Source organism: Staurois parvus, unplaced genomic scaffold (genome assembly GCF_062004578.1).
Source record: "Staurois parvus isolate SC_StPar_1 unplaced genomic scaffold, SC_StPar_1.0 ptg000720l, whole genome shotgun sequence".
Taxonomy (NCBI): domain Eukaryota; kingdom Metazoa; phylum Chordata; class Amphibia; order Anura; family Ranidae; genus Staurois; species Staurois parvus.
The window spans coordinates 3,503,116-3,520,340 of NW_028318516.1; the positions used below are offsets into that span (position 1 = coordinate 3,503,116).

At 45.5% G+C, this 17,225-nt stretch overlaps 1 protein-coding gene across 1 annotated transcript in view; it reads left to right on the forward strand.

Moving 5' to 3' along the window:
* The window catches only part of LOC149445506 (uncharacterized), a 325,410-nt gene extending 323,521 nt beyond the window's left edge, over positions 1 to 1,889 (forward strand). The window contains exon 2 of the mRNA XM_089653805.1: positions 353 to 1,889. Within this exon, the coding sequence (XP_089509931.1) occupies positions 353 to 1,683 (1,331 nt within the window). The 3' untranslated portion in view covers positions 1,684 to 1,889. The remainder of the gene's footprint in view (positions 1 to 352) is intronic.
* Positions 1,890 to 17,225: the final 15,336 nt, after the last annotated feature.

The window sequence follows — 17,225 nt, forward strand, 5'->3', positions numbered from 1 at the left end:
GGCTCAGCCCCGCTGTTCTTCATGACTAAATCATGGACTAAATAAGGAAGTGCAGTACTTCTTGTGTTGGGAAGATGGTGATGAGTGATAGAGGGGGTGGGGACCCTCGTCCTATAATCCCCTCCTCACTGTCCCTCCTATAAAAGACAGTTCTGGTTGTTTCCTCACTCTCTGACTAAGGTCCATGAATAAAGAAATGACCTGGTAGGAGATCAGAGGAGCCATTTCCTAGTTCCCTTGAGGGTGGAATTGTAAGCTCCTCAGAGACCAAGCTGCCTGATGTGGGCGGAGTCCTGGTTTGGGGGAACCAATCAGCTCCTGTCTAGTAATCCTCTTTGTCTTTGTATTTTAGTCCATGGCCGGGAGATGAAGAAAACCTCCGAGGATTGTCTCACTTTGTCTCCAGACTGGAAAGTAGAAGATGAGGACATCACACAGTATAGTCCAGGAGAAAACCCGGCTCCCTCCAATGTCCATCCGGCACCACCCAGTGTAGATGGACCATCGGATTCCTTGTATCCTGAGGAACCTCAGACTGTGCGGGACCGGGCCGGCCTTCCAACAGGGAAGAGCTTCTCCTGTACTGAGTGCGGGAAAGGTTTCCAGTCTAAATCTGGTCTGAATGGGCATAAAAGATTTCATACAGGGGAGAAGCCACATTCCTGTTCTGAGTGTGGGAAATGTTTTTCAGAGAAGTCCAATCTTTACACACATCAAAGAACTCACACAGGGGAGAAGCCGTATTCCTGTCCTGAGTGCGGGAAATGTTTTTCAGAGAAGGTCAGTCTTTCCACACATCAGAGATCTCACACAGGGGAGAAGCCGTATTCCTGTCCTGAGTGTGGGAAATGTTTTTCAGTGAAGTCCAATCTTTACACACATCAAAGATCTCACACAGGGGAGAAGCCGTATTCCTGTCCTGAGTGTGGGAAATGTTTTTCATTGAAGTCCAATCTTTACACACATCAGAGATCTCACACGGGAGAGAAGCCATATTCCTGTCCTGAGTGTGGGAAATGTTTTTCAGTTAAGTCCCATTTTAAAAGTCATCAGAGATCTCACACAGGGGAGAAGCTGTATTCTTGTTCTGAGTGCGGGAAATGGTTTTCACTGAAGTCCAAACTTGATTATCATCAGAGATCTCACACAGGGGAGAAGCCACATTTCTGTCCTGACTGTGGGAAATGTTTTTCATTGAAGTCTAGTCTTTACATACATCAAAGATCTCACACAGGAGAGAAGCCGTATTCCTGCCCTGAGTGTGGGAAATGTTTTTCAGTGAAGTCCAGTCTTTACACACATCAGAGATCTCACACGGGAGAGAAGCCGTATTCCTGTCCTGAGTGTGGGAAATGTTTTTCAGTTAAGTCCTATTTTAACACACATCAGAGATCTCACACTGGGGAGAAGCCATATTCTTGTCCTGAGTGTGGGAAATGTTTTTCAGTGAAGTCCAGTCTTTACACACATCAGAGATCTCACACGGGAGAGAAGCCGTATTCCTGTCCTATGTGTGGGAAATGTTTTTCAGTTAAATCCCATATTAACAGACATCAGAGATCTCACACTGGGGAGAAGCCGTATTCTTGTCCTGAGTGCGGGAAATGCTTTTCACAGAAGTCCAGTGTTTACATACATCACAGATCTCACACAGGGGAGAAGCCACTTTCCGGTCCTGAGTGAGGGAAATGTTCCTCACTGAAGTCCTGTTTTCCTGTACATCAGGTATTATAACGGGGTAGACAGATCAGATGGGTCAATACTTAATGGGGGGTGGAATGGGGAAAGATGGGGGGAGGGCTATGGTAGATGATAAGAAGGTTCCCATGTTACAAACAACCAGTGCAATTGGTACCATTTGTATGCAAATAAAAAATCCATGTGAACAAGGTGTCGGCGAATGAACAAGGTGTCAGTGAATGAAGTGTTTGTTCACCAATGCCAGAAGTGTGCCCAGCACAATAGGTGAGTTGGAAGGTTTGGTGCATGAAGAGAACTAGGATTGAATTGGTATTGCTGAATCTTGGCTTCATTCCTCACATGACTGGGCCATTCATATTCCTGGCTAGGTTCTCTTTCGGAGAGACGGGGGAAATAGGAAAGGTGGTGGTGTCTGTCTCTATGTGAGAAGTGATCTCAGAGCGAGTGTGAAAGAGGACCTAGTTGATGGAGAGTGTGATGAGGCTGAAGTATTATGGGTGGAGCTGCACATGGGGGGGCGGTACTACAAAGGTCATCATTGGAGTTTGTTATAGGCCTCCCACTGTTAATGAGGAGGTGGAGACTCAGCTCCTCCCACAGATGGAAAGGGCTGGGACAGTGATAATAATGGGGGATGGTAACGACCCGGAAATTGACTGGAGTAATGGTACTGCAGGAACAGTTAAAGGCCAAAAATGTATAAACCTACTACAGGACAATTTTATGGTCCAGTTCATAGAGGCCCCAACTAGGAATGATGCTCTGCTGGACCTGGTCATCTCCAACCATGCAGAGCTTATTATGAATGTCCATATAAAATAACATCTGGGTAGCAGTGACCATAACATGATTTCATTTATTGTTAGCTATAAACAGTAAGCACAGGAAAAATAAAAATGCTCAATTTTAAGAGAGCTAATTTTCCAAAGCTGAGAGCTGCTCTCCAAGACTTAGACTTGGAGGGAATATTGGCATCGATGAACACAACACAGAAATGGGAGTTCTTCCCAAAGACTGTATGTGACCACACTGCAAAATATATTCCCATGGGCAACAAGTATAAAAGGTTACAAATCCAACCTATGTGGCTTACAGCCAAAGTTACAAAAGCGATAGATAATAAGAAAAGAGCTTTTATTAAATATAACAATGAAGGAACGCGATCATCGTTTACACATTACAAAGAATAGAACAGAAGATGCAAAAAGGAAATAAAGGCACAAAAACTGAAAACAAACGACAGAAAGATATCAGGACGACCCCAAAACATTCCTCCAATATATGAATAGTAGAAAGGTCCGGTCCCAGCATGTAGGCCCTTTACAGAACCATCTAGAGGGGGGGGGACAAAGAGAAGGACAATGTATGAAATCCCTTCTTCAGCTCTGTGTATACAAAGGAGCATGGGGGGGCTCTTGTCCATAATGGGGGGTGGTACTGACACCCCCCCAGATGATCCACATTGGCTCACAGTTGATATGATCCAGAAATATTTAGACTGAATAAAGCCCCTGGACCGGATGGCAGACACCCACGGGGCCTTAAAGGATTCAGCTCTGTCATTTCACGGCCATTGTTTCTGTCCAGGAATGAGAAGATCGCCATGACGCATGAATCTGACAAGACATACAGGCAGGTGGGCAGTAGGACCCAGGCACGCCTGTCACCAATGATGGCACCGGCAGGCACTAGGACCCAGGCGCGCCTGTCACCAATGATGGCACCGGCAGGCACTAGGACCCAGGCGTGCCTGTCACCAATGACGGCACCAGCAGACAATATGACCCAGGTGCGCCTGTCACCAATGATGGCACCGGCAGGCACTAGGACCCAGGCGTGCCTGTCACCAATGACGGCACCAGCAGGCAATATGACCCAGGTGCGCCTGTCACCAATGATGACACCGGCAGGCACTAGGACCCAGGCGCGCCTGTCACCAATGACGGCACCGGCAGACAATATGACCCGGGTGCGCCTGTCATCAATGACGGCACCGGCAGGCACTAGGACCCGGGTGCGCCTATCACCAATGACGGCACCGGCAGGCACTAGGACCCGGGTGCGCCTATCACCAATGACGGCACCGGCAGGCACTAGGACCCGGGTGCGCCTATCACAATTGACAGCACTGGCAAGCACTAGGACCCAGTAGCACCTGCCACCAATGACGGCACCGGCAGGCAATATGACCCAGGCGCACATGTCACCAATGACGGCACCAGCAGGCAATATGACCCAGGCGTGCCTGTCACCAATGACGGCACCGGCAGGCAATATGACCCAGGCGCGCTTGTCACCAATGATGGCACTGGCGGGCACTAGAACCCAGGCGCGCCTGTCACCAATGATGGCACCGGCAGACAATATGACCCGGGTGCGCCTGTCATCAATGACGGCACCGGCAGGCACTAGGACCCGGGTGCGCCTGTCACCAATGATGGCACCGGCAGGCACTAGGACTCAGGCGCGCCTATCACAATTGACAGCACTGGCAGGCACTAGGACCCAGTAGCACCTTCCACCAATGACGGCACCGGCAGGCAATATGACCCAGGGGCACCTGTCACCAATGACGGCACCGGCAGGCAATATGACCCAGGCGCGCCTGTCACCAATGATGGCACCGGCAGGCACTAGGACCCAGCAGCGCCTTCCACCAATGACGGCACCGGCAGGCAATATGACCCAGACGCACCTGTCACCAATGACGGCACCGGCAGGCAATATGACCCAGGCTCACCTGTCACCAATGACGGCACCGGCAGGCAATATGACCCAGGCGCACCTGTCACCAATGACGGCACCGGCAGGCAATATGACCCAGGCGCGCCTGTCACCAATGACGGCACCGGCAGGCACTAGGACCCAGCAGCGCCTTCCACCAATGACGGCACCGGCAGGCAATATGACCCAGACGCACCTGTCACCAATGACGGCACCGGCAGGCAATATGACCCAGGCTCACCTGTCACCAATGACGGCACCGGCAGGCAATATGACCCAGGCGCACCTGTCACCAATGACGGCACCGGCAGGCAATATGACCCAGGCGCGCCTGTCACCAATGACGGCACCGGCAGGCACTAGGACCCAGTTTAACCCCTCGCCATCCTGAGGATTTACCCCCCTTCTTGACCAGACCTCTGGCGCTCTACTAATTCAACGGATAATTGTGCGGTCATGCAATGCTGCACCCAAATGAAATTTATGTCCTTTTTTCACACAAATAGAGCTTTGTTTCGGAGGTATTTGATGACCTGTGCGCTTTTTATTTTTTGTGCTATAAACAAAAAAAGACCAAAAATTTTGAAAAAAAACCAATATTTTTTACTGTTGGCTATAAAAAATATATAGTAAACTCAAAGTTAGTTATAAATTTAGGCCAAAATGTATTCTGCTCCATGTTTTTGGTAACAAAAATCCCAGTAAGTGTATATTGATTGCTTTGTGTGATAGTTATAGCGTCTACAAACTATGGGAGAGATAATGGAATTTACACCATTTTTTTGCTATACAGCGCTGCGCTAGTGTTACTGACAATTGCGCGGTCATGCAATACAGTAAATAAATGAACATGTAACTAAACTCTTCTTTAAACACAGATGAATCTATCCCAATATACAATAAAATAAAAAAATAAATTGTAAAATAAAATAAAAATCCCCAAATATTATATATCAAACTAAATGTCCCAAAAAATAAATGTCCAAAATGTCTCTGTAAAGATGTCTTTCCAAATTCCAAATCAAAGTCGTATCATCTTTAATCATCCAGTATGGAAATTCCAAAATTCTTCATGAACCTCAAGAAAATAAACTTCTGATAGTGCATTACCTTTAAACTGAACATACATGTAAAATAGTGAAAGAACCGTGTATCATGCCAACTGCATACCGTGAGCTCACACGTGAAAAACAATTCCTCTACCAATATATCAATCTCTGAATATGTAAATACACTCGTGACAAGAATCAGAAGAGTGACCATTCCAAGTCCAAACGATGAAACGTGATCACCTCCAAATAGTGAGAATGGAGAATCACCCAAATCTCTAATAGTGAGCTCTACAAACTCAATAATAGTGAACAATAAAGTGCTCTCCTCCAACTGGTGCAACAATGGATCATTCCCCTCTGGAAATAAATCCCAGGCTTTCAGGGGATAGTCGCACTCTCCAGGCTTCCTAATGTTCCTGTTGGCACTTTTCCATATTCCTCATAAGGTGAGATAGGAGACAATCAGCGCTATATAGTAACATAAGTCAATATTTATTGAATATCTTACATTACAATTGAAGAATATCAGCTTCCAGCATTCAGAACAGCTCAGGTGTAGTCCTATGTATAGAGAACCGCATGTTCCCACTTCCAAAATGGCCACCACCACACTTCCGGTTTTGCGTGAGTGCATGAGACGTCACTTGTCCCGACGCGTTTCATCACTTCCTGGACTTTTTCACAAGGGATCAAGATGTCTGAGAGGCGGTTCCTTATATTCTGTCCCACATCAAGGGCAAGAAATCGAATCCGCCATCTTACTCTATGGAAAAATGGTGGCATGTATATCTTTATTCCCATTCCCTATACGAGCACTGCAATCCCTATACGAACACTGCAATCCCTATACGAACACTGCAATCCCTATACGAGAACTGCAATCCCTATAAGAGCACTGCAATCCCTGTACGAACACTGCAATCCCTATACGAGCACTGCAATCCCTATACGAACACTGCAATCCCTATACGAACACTGCAATCCCTATACGAGAACTGCAATCCCTATACGAACACTGCAATCCCTATACGAGAACTGCAATCCCTATACGAACACTGCAATCCCTATAGGAACACTGCAATCCCTATACGAGAACTGCAATCCCTATACAAGAACTGCAATCCCTATACGAACACTGCAATCCCTATACGAACACTGCAATCCCTGTACAAACACTGTAATCCCTATACGAACACTGCAATCCCTATACGAACACTGCAATCCCTATACGAGCGCTGCAATCCCTATATGAACGCTGCAATCCCTATACGAGCGCTGAAATCCCTATACGAGCGCTGCAATCCCTATACAAACACTGCAATCCCTATACGAACACTGCAATCCCTATACGAACACTGCAATCCCTATAGGAACACTGCAATCCCTATACGAGAACTGCAATCCCTATACAAACACTGCAATCCCTATACGAGCACTGCCATCCCTATACAAACACTGCAATCCCTGTACAAACACTGCAATCCCTATACGAGCACTACAATTCCTATACAAACACTGCAATCCCTATACGAGCACTACAATCCCTATACGAACACTGCAATCCCTATACGAACACTGCAATCCCTATACGAGAACTGCAATCCCTATACGAACACTGCAATCCCTATACGAGCACTGCAATCCCTATACGAACACTGCAATCCCTATACGAACACTGCAATCCCTATACGAACACTGCAATCCCTATACGAGTGCTGCAATCCCTATACGAACACTGCAATCCCTATACGAACACTGCAATCCCTGTACAAACACTGCAATCCCTGTACAAACACTGCAATCCCTATACGAACACTGCAATCCCTATACGAACGCTGCAATCCCTATACGAGCGCTGCAATCCCTATACAAGCGCTGCAATCCCTATACGAACACTGCAATCCCTATGGGAACACTGCAATCCCTATACGAGAACTGCAATTCCTATACGAACACTGCAATCCCTATACGAGAACTGCAATCCCTATACGAACACTGCAATCCCTATACGAACACTGCAATCCCTATACGAACACTGCAATCCCTATACGAACACTGCAATCCCTATAGAAACACTACAATCCCTATACAAACACTACAATCCCTATACAAACACTGCAATCCCTATACAAACACTGCAATCCCTATACAAACACTGCAATCACACAGCATCTATACTAGAACCATATAACTGTGTACCTATACTGTAACATAAACTCCATCTTAATGACCCCCCCACTCCTCCTAACAGGTACACGCCCCCATACCTGATCTAAATCCCCATGTAATTAAAATGCTAAAAAGGATCAACATATACTGTGAATCCAACTAAATAGTAGCAATGTATATACACCCTTCTTATATACCAAATACACAAAAGTTTTCACTATTTTACATGTATGTTCAGTATAAAGGTAATATACTATCAGAAGTTTATTTTTTTGAGGTTCACAAAGAATTTTGGAATTTCCATACTGGATGATTAAAGATGATACGAGTTTGCTTTGGAATTTGAAAAGATATCTTTACAGAGACATTTTGGACATTTATTTTTTGGGACATTTAGTTTGATATATAATTTTTTGGGATATTAATTTTAATTTACAATTTATTTTATTTATTTTATTGTAAATTGTATTTCTGTATTATTTTATTGTATATTGGGATAGATTCATCTATGTTTAAAGAAGAGTTTAGTTACATGTACACATACTTTCAAGGGTGAAAGTTTACTTTTCTTTTGGGTATAGTAGATATTTTTGTAGGTGATAGGGTGCGGAATTCTGTTTATTGATTATTGTGTAAGTAAATGAAATTTGCATCCTTTTTTTCACACAAATAGTTTTCCCTTAGTGGTCATTGATCACCTGTGCACTTCTTATTTTCTGCTCTATAAACAAAAAAAGACCAAAATTTTTAATAAAAACAATATTTTCTCATTTATGTCATAACAAATATCAAAAAAATTAAATTTCATCATAAATTTAGGCCAAAATGTATTCTACTGCATGTTTTTGTTAAAAACATTCCCAATAAGTGTATATTGATTGCTTTGTGAAAGTTATAGCGTCTACAAACTATGGGAGAGATAATGGAATTTACACAGCTTTTACTTTGACTCCTCATCACATTTCTTGAGGTGCTAAAATACCAGGACAGTACAAACACCCCCAAATGACCCCTTTTCAGAAAGTAGACACCCTAAGCTTTCTGCTGAGAGGCATATTGAGTCCATGGAAGATTTATTTTTTTCCACAAGTTTTTGGAAAAAAAATTTTTTTCTTTTCACAAAGTTGTAACTTAAATTATATATTTGTCACACAAGCCATGGGTATATGTGGAATTACACTCCAAAATACATTCTGCTACTTCTACCAACTATGGGGGTACCACATGTGTGAGACTTTTTGGGAGCCTAGCGACATACAGGAGCCTGAAATCCAATGACTGCTTTGAAATCGCAAAGGTGTGGAACCTCCTCATTTCACTTCCTCACTACCTATCACAGTTTTGAAGGCCGTGAAATGTCAGGATAGCACCAGACTCCCCCAAATGACCCCTTTCTGGAAAGTAGACACCCCAAGGAATTTAAAAATAGGCATGGTGAGTTTTTTGCAGATCTCATTTTTTCCTACAAGGTTTTGAAATATAAAAAATTCATTTTCCAAGAACATGTGGCAACAAACGAGATCTGCAAAATACTTACCATGCTTATTATCAAATTCCTTGGGGTGTCTACTTTCCAAAAAGGGGTCATTTGGGGGGGGGTTTGGTGCTATCCTGGAATTTCAGGGCCTCCAAAACTGTGATAGGGAGTCAGGAAGTGTAATGTGGAAATAAATCCCTTTAAAAGGTGCTTATTGTATTTTGGGGTCCTGTACTTGGCTAGACTGCCAAAATGTCTCACATGTGGTACCCCCATACTCGGGAGAAGTAGCAGAATGTATTTTTGGGAGTAATTCCACATATACCCATGGCACATGTGAGCAGTAAATCATTTAAGTGACAATTTTGTGTAAAAAAAAAAATTTTTTTGTAATTTTCCAAAAACTTGTGGTAAAAAAATTATTTCATTTATTGATTCAACATGCCACTCAGCAAATAGTTTGGGGTGTCTACTTTCCAAAAAGGGGTCATTTTTGGGTGGTGGGGGCATTCTATGCCCAGCATTAGAAGTTTATGCCACACATCATTCACTCTTCTAACCACCTGAAGATCAAGCCTATTCTGACACTTTTTGGTCACATGAAAAAAATCTGTATTTTTTGCTAGAAAATTAATTTAAACCCCAAACATTATATATTTGTTTAAAGTAGACACCCTAGTGAATAAAACGGTGGGTGCTACATTTTTTCATGTCACAATGATTATTCAAATGCAAATTAAAAAAATGCACTTTTTTTACTTTTAATGCACAAAAACACAATATGTTGGCCAATTATTTGGTAAAATCTAAAAGATGATGGTATGCCGAGTAAATAGATACCAAACATGACAAGATTTAAAACTGCACATGCCCCATGCAATGGTGACAAACTGCAAACATTTTTAACATCCATAGGCAATGTTTTAAAAGCCTTTACAAGCTACCATTTTAGATCTACAGAGGAGGTCTGGTGTTAGAATTACTGCCCTTCATCTGACATTTGTGGTGATACCTGACATGCATGGTGCAACCGCTGTTTACATACCAGTACAGGGTCAACACTCCTGCACACAGGTGTGCACGTGCATGGGGGGGGGGGGCAAGGTTTTTTTTCATTATTTTGTTATTTTGATTTTTTCAATTATTTTTACACTGTCCCTTTAATTTTTTTTTAGCACTTTTAATGCTATAACAGGGAATACAAATATCCCCGATAACTTCAATGGGCATTGTCATATATTCTTTTTTGAGAAATCTGGGGTCTATCAGACTCTGGATATCTCCTCTGCCCGTACATTATCTAATCAAACCAAGATCGGTGTGATCAGATGCTTTCCCAATTTACAAATGGCGCTGTTTATATCCTGCGAAACTGAAGTGATGAAATGCTTGTAGCTTCCGAATTCTTAGACTATAGAGATGATTGGCACCATTCTGGTCTCCAATCAGCTCTATGGTCAGCTGGCAGAAACACCGGCTGCATTCTCAGGTTGCCCTGATAGCACAGGACTGCCCAAAAAGGCCATGGAAGGCAGTGGGGGAGGGGGGCATCATATCCTGCTGCTTGTAAAAGCAATCCTGAAGCTAATTAGCCATTAGGATTGCTTTTACATGAAAGTTGATTGCCGGCTGAAAAAAACAATAACAGGATGATGCCTGCAGCTGTAGGCATCATCCTGGTATAACCATTCAAAGTCTAGTGATGTACCAGTACGTCTCTGGTCCTTGTTGGGTATATATACTATATTCTTTTTTTTGTATGCAGCCTGTGGACTGAATTAAAAAAGAGAAGAAATCTCTGCCAGTAAAAGTGTGTGGTATGCCCACCATTAGAATATACCGCCCTGCATCCACCCACTTCTAATGGTGGGCACACATTAGGTCACATGGTGCCACATGCGCCAGTTCCAAGATTGTACAAATGTCTAAATAGTGGTACGCTTGAATAAAAATTGTCCACGTATAAGTGGTACCCCATATGGAGAAATGATGACACCAAGTCCCAAACTATCTTGCCACTGTTCCCCATGTAGTCTGGGCATCCAGGGGGCTCCACGTGACTATCTTTTCCCTCATAAATCCGAAACTTATAAGTATAGCCTGTTGTCCTCTCACAGGTCTTCTACATCTTGACCCCATATCTGGCACGCTTGCTGGGGAGAATTGTTTGAATGCAAGGCGGCCAGAAAAATGAATGAGGGACTCATCAACGCAGATGTTTTGCTGGGGAGTATAGACATCTGCAAATTTTTGGTTAAGGTGATTTGCGAGGGGCTGAATTTTGTGGAGCCGGTCAAATTCATCGTCACCCCGAGGATGACAGAGTGTATTGTTGTTGAAATGCATAAAACACATTATACTCTCATATCTATGCCTGGCCATAGCAGCAGAGAACACGGCATATGATGAATCGGTCTGCGGACCAATACAACCGCAATTCATTTCTTTTAGTAATGCCCATGTTGAGGGTTAGGCCCAAAAAAATGTAAATTTGGAAACCGTAATGAGTTTCCATGCGAATGGTCTGGCAAGGTTTGAATTTGGGTTGGTGGCGATAAATTGTTCTGCATATAAATTGCTTTGATCCACAATCAACGCATACAGATATTCTATGAAAAACAGCTCCAAAAATCAAGGGGAGTAGTTAAATTTGCTATTTCCACCTGAATTCCGGGTTGGGCAGTGAATGGGGGAAGTACGGGTGCTGCAGAATTTGTGGGCTGTCAATCAGGATTTGCAAGCACATCTGGAAGGATACTAGCTCTATGGGCCTGTGTGCGAATTTTTGGTGGCAGCGGGACAATACTTGTGCTCACCACCGCACCGGCTTGTACTGGACTTATGGGACTTGCCACGTCACCAAGTGATACTGCAGTGCTGGTATTATTAATATTATTATACAGGATTTATAGAGCAAACAGCTTGCTCAGCGCTTTACAATATAACAGGAGACAATACAGCAACAATACAGTTCAATACAAGAGGGTTAGGAGGGCCCTGATCCTGGTAGCTTACAATCTAAGAGGTATGTGAAAGACCAGGATGTACTATTATTATTATACAGTATTTATAAAGCGCCAATAGTTCGCTCAGCGCTGTACATTACAAAGGGGGACAGAACATGTGACAGAACAATACCAATACAATGCAAAACATGAGGGGATCGAGGGCCCTGCTCTTTGGAGCTTACAATCTAGGAGGGAGGGGATAGTGGTACAGGAGGAGATAGCTGTGGGGGATGGAGTGGTAGGAAGAGTGGAGGAGGTCGGCAGGTTAGCAGGGGGTGGGGTAGGCTTCCCTGAAGAGATGGGTTTTCAGGGTGCGCCTAAAGGAGAGGAGAGTAGGTGATGATCTGATGGGTTGGGGCAGGGAGTTCCAGAGGATGGGTGACACCCTGGAGAAGTCCTGGAGGCGGGCATGGGAGGAGGAGACCAGGGAACTAGAGAGAAGGAGGTCTTGTGAGGAGCGGAGTGTGCATGTTGGGCGGTACTTGGATATTAGGTCAGTGATGTAGTTCAGGGCAGTATGGTGGACGGCTTTGTACGTCAGCGTTAGGATTTAGAATTTGATCCGTTGTGCAATCGGAAGCCAGTGGAGGGATTGGCAGAGGGGGGTGGCGGAGACAGAGCGGTTGGAAAGGTGAATGAGTCTGGCAGCCGTATTCAGGATGGACTGAAGCGGGGATAGCCGGCGGCGAGGCAGGCCACTGAGGAGGGAGTTGCAGTAGTCGAGTCGTGATATGATGAGGGAGTGGATGAGCTGTTTAGTGGTTTCTGGGGTTAGGAACGTGCGGATTTTGGCGATGTTGCGGAGGTGGAGTCTGCATGAGTTTGTTAAAGATTGGACTTGGGGCTGGAAGGATAGGTTGGAGTCCAGAATGACACCCAGTACTCTAGCCTGCAGGGTGGGTTTGATGGTAGCGTTGTTGGATGTGACAGAGAAATCAATGGGGGGTCGTGTCCGGGCTGAGGGGAAGACAAGAAACTCGGTTTTGGAGAGGTTCAATTTAAGGAAGTGGATCGACATCCAGTCTGATATGTCGCTCAGTAGGTGTGTGATTCGGGCTGAGACCAAGGGGGTGAGGTGGGGGGTTGAGAGATAGATTTGTGTGTCGTCGGCATAGAGGTGGTAGTTGAAGCCGTGAGAGTGTATGAGTTGGCCAAGGGAGGAGGTGTAGATGGAGAAGAGAAGGGGCCCGAGGACAGAGCCTTGAGGGACCCCAACAGAGAGGGGGAGTGAGGGGGAGGTGGTAGCATTATAGGTAACGCTGAAGGAGCGTTGTGACAGGTAGGATGAGAGCCAGGAGAGAGCAGAATCTCTGAGGCCGAGGGAGTGTAGTTTTTTGAGGAGGAGGGGGTGGTCGACTGTGTCGAAGGCCGCAGAGAGGTCAAGGAGTAGGAGCACTGAATAGTGGCCATTAGCTTTGGCGGTTAGCAGGTTGTTGGAGAGTTTGAGTAAGGCGGTTTCGGTGGAGTGTAGGGGACGGAAGCCGGACTGTAGGGGATCGAGGAGGTTGTTGTCGTTGAGGTGAGAGCATAGGCGGGTGTAGACTAGGCGCTCGAGGAGTTTAGATGTAAATGGGAGCAGGGAGATGGGTCTGAGGTTGTTCGGGTCATTGGGGTCCAGGGAGGGCTTTTTAAGTATGGGGGTGATGTGTGCATGTTTCAGAGGGGAGGGGAAAGTGCCTGAGGAGAGGGAGAGATTGAAGATGTGGGTGAGGGAGCGTAGGATGGAGGGAGGTCGTAGGAGTTGTGAGGGGATAGGGTCGAGGGGGCAGGTGGTGAGGTGGGCATCAGAGAGGATCTTGGAGACTTCCTCGATGGTAGTAAGGTCAAAGGTGCGGAGTGTGGGGGGAGCTTCAGTATGAGGAATGTAGGGTGGGGTGGAAGTGGAGGTCAGAGCAGTGGTGGGGCCGTGGGAGAGGGGTGATGAGGGGGTAGCTGAGTGAGGGTGAAGGGGATTGGAGAGAGTTTGAGCAGCGACGAAGTCCCTGCGGGTTATGTCGAGGGGGAGGGGGGATAAGGGGGTAGCTGTGTGAGAGGGGACGGGTTGAGAGGGTGTGTGAGTTGCGGCAATGTCCTTGCGAATTGTGTCAATCTTGTTTTTGAAGTGATTGGCAATCTCAAGGGCAGTGAGTGAGGTGCTGGGTGGAGGTGGGGGTGGAGAGAGTAGAGAGTTGAAGGCAGAGAAGAGTCGGCGAGGATTGGAGGAGAAGGCCTTGATGAGGGTCAAGAAGTAGGCCTGTTTGGCAGCATGGAGGGAGGAGGTGTAGGTGCGGAAGGCAGATTTATAGCGGGTGAAGGCTTGTTGGGATTTGGTTTTGCGCCATAGTCGCTCCAGGGCACGACTTTGTCGTTTGAGGGTTTTGGTGTGATCAGTCTGCTAGGGCTGGAGCAGTCGGGGTCTGATGTTGCGTGTGGTTAAAGGCGCTAGTGAGTCAAGGGCTGTTGAGAGCGCATTGTTGTAGGCGGTCAAAGCCAAGTCGGGGCAGGACAGGGGGAGGATGCGGTCGTGGAGTTGATCAGCTGCAGAGTGGAGGGAGGCAGGGTTAAGGTTGCGGAGGTTACGGCTGGTAGTAGTGTGACATTTGGAGGGGTAGGCGTTGGAGGACGAGGAGATAGAGAAGGTGATCAGGTTGTGGTCAGAGAGAGGGAAGGGGTGTTAGTGAGGTTGTGGGGAGCGCAGCGGTTGGAGAAGACAAGGTCCAGGATGTTTCCGTCGGAGTGGGTGGTGGATTGTATGCACTGTGCAAGTGCAAAGGAGGAGGTTAGGTGGAGGAGACGGGCTGTGTCTGGGTTGTCGAGGTTGACAGGGATGTTGAAATCCCCAAGGATGATGGTGGTACTAGACCACTAGTGCTCGCCAGTTCACCAAAAGGTAGCGTGGCACTAGTACTGGCACTCTGCTGCATATGAGAATCATCAAAATTTGCCAGCAAGTGCTAACAGAGATCAGGCCTGATTCTGCAAACACTGCGGTTTTGTGTGCAATGTATTAAGTGATAGTGACCTACTGACACTGCACTTGCTGGAGGAGAAGGGGGGGAAGCGTAGGGGCTAAACGCAGGAGCTCAGGTCTCCTGTCTCTAACAAAGGTTTTAGGTCTCAGGTCTCCTGTCTCTAATAAAGGTTTTAGGTCTCAGGTCTCCTGTCTCTAACAAAGGTTATAGGTTATAGGTCTTAGGTCTTCCATCTCTAACAAAGGTTTTAGGTCTCAGGTCTCCTGTCTCTAACAAAGGTTATAGGTTATAAGTCTTAGGTCTCCCATCTCTAACAAAGGTTTTAGGTCTCAGGTCTCAGGTCTCCTGTCTCTAACAAAGGTTATAGGTCTTAGGTCTCCCATCTCTAACAAAGGTTTTAGGTCTCAGGTCTCCTGTCTCTTACAAAGGTTTTAGGTGTTAGGTCTTCCATCTCTAACAAAGGTTTTAGGTCTTAGGTCTCCCATCTCTAACAAAGGTTTTAGGTCTTAGGTCTCCTGTCTCTAACAAAGGTTTTAGGTCTTAGGTCTCCTGTCTCTAATAAAGGTTTTAGGTCTTAAGTCTCCTGTCTCTAACAAAGGTTATAGGTTATAGGTCTTAGGTCTCCCATCTCTAACAAAGGTTTTTGGTCTCAGGTCTCCTGTCTCTAACAAAGGTTTTAGGTCTTAGGTCTCCTGTCTCTAACAAAGGTTTTAGGTCTTAGGTCTCCCGTCTCTAACACAGGTTATAGGTCTTAAGTTTCCTGTATCTAACAAAGGTTTTAGGTCTCAGGTCACCTGTCTCTAACAAAGATTTTAGGTCTCAGGTCACCTGTCTCTAACAAAGGTTTTAGGTCTTAGGTCTCCCCTCTCAAACTAGCCATGTTTGTTTTCTTCCCAGGTATCTTCACTGCCCCAATAGAAGGCAGGTACTTCTTTAGTGCCATCTTGACTGGCTACAAAGATGAAAAGATTGAAGCTGTGCTCTCCAAATCCAACTTGGGCATTGCCAGGGTGGACTTTGAGGGCTACCAACCAGAAGGCCTCCCGTCTCTAACAAAGGATTTAGGTCTTAGGTCTCCTGTCTCTAACAAAGGTTTTAGGTCTTAAGTCTCCTGTTTCTAACAAAGGTTTTAGGTCTCAGTTCTCCTTTCTCCGACACATGTTATAGGTCATAGGTCTCCTGTCTCTAACAAAGGTTTTAGGTCTTAGGTCTCCTGTCTCTAACAAAGGTTTTAGGTCTCAGGTCTCCTGTCTCTAACAAAGGTTTTAGGTCTTAGATCTCCCGTCTCTAACACAGGTTATAGGTCTTAGGTCTCCTGTATCTAACAAAGGTTTTAGGTCTTAGGTCTCCTGTCTCTAACACAGGTTATAGGTCTTAGGTCTCCTGTCTCTAACAAAGGTTTTAGGTCTCAGGTCTCCTGTCTCTAACAAAGGTTTTAGGTCTTAGGTCTCCTGTCTCTAACAAAGGTTTTAGGTCTCAGGTCTCCTGTCTCTAACAAAGGTTTTAGGTCTTAGGTCTCCTGTCTCTAACAAAGGTTATAGGTCTTAGGTCTCCTGTATCTAACAAAGGTTTTAGGTCTTAGGTCTCCTGTCTCTAACACAGGTTATAGGTCTTAGGTCTCCAGTATCTAACAAAGGTTTTAGGTCTCAGGTCACCTGTCTCTAACAAAGGTTTTAGGTCTTAGGTCTCCCCTCTCAAACTAGCCATGTTTGTTTTCTTCCCAGGTATCTTCACTGCCCCAATAGAAGGCAGGTACTTCTTTAGTGCCATCTTGACTGGCTACAAAGATGAAAAGATTGAAGCTGTGCTCTCCAAATCCAACTTGGGCATTGCCAGGGTGGACTTTGAGGGCTACCAACCAGAAGGCCTGGAAAAGAAGCCCCTCATAGAAAACAAGACCACCAGCAGCTCACTTGGGGTCTTCAATATTATTCTACAGCTGAGTGCGGGTGACACCGTCTGCATTGACCTGGTGACCGGAAAGTTGGCCCATTCTGATGAGCCTCTGACAGTGTTCAGTGGCATCTTCCTTTACGAGGGGGAAGTGGACTTCTAGGGGGACTTAAACTACTCAACCTGTTGATTTTTTTGTACAATAAGAAGGGTGAAACCTCTCTATGGTGAATTTTGAGTCATTTTTCTG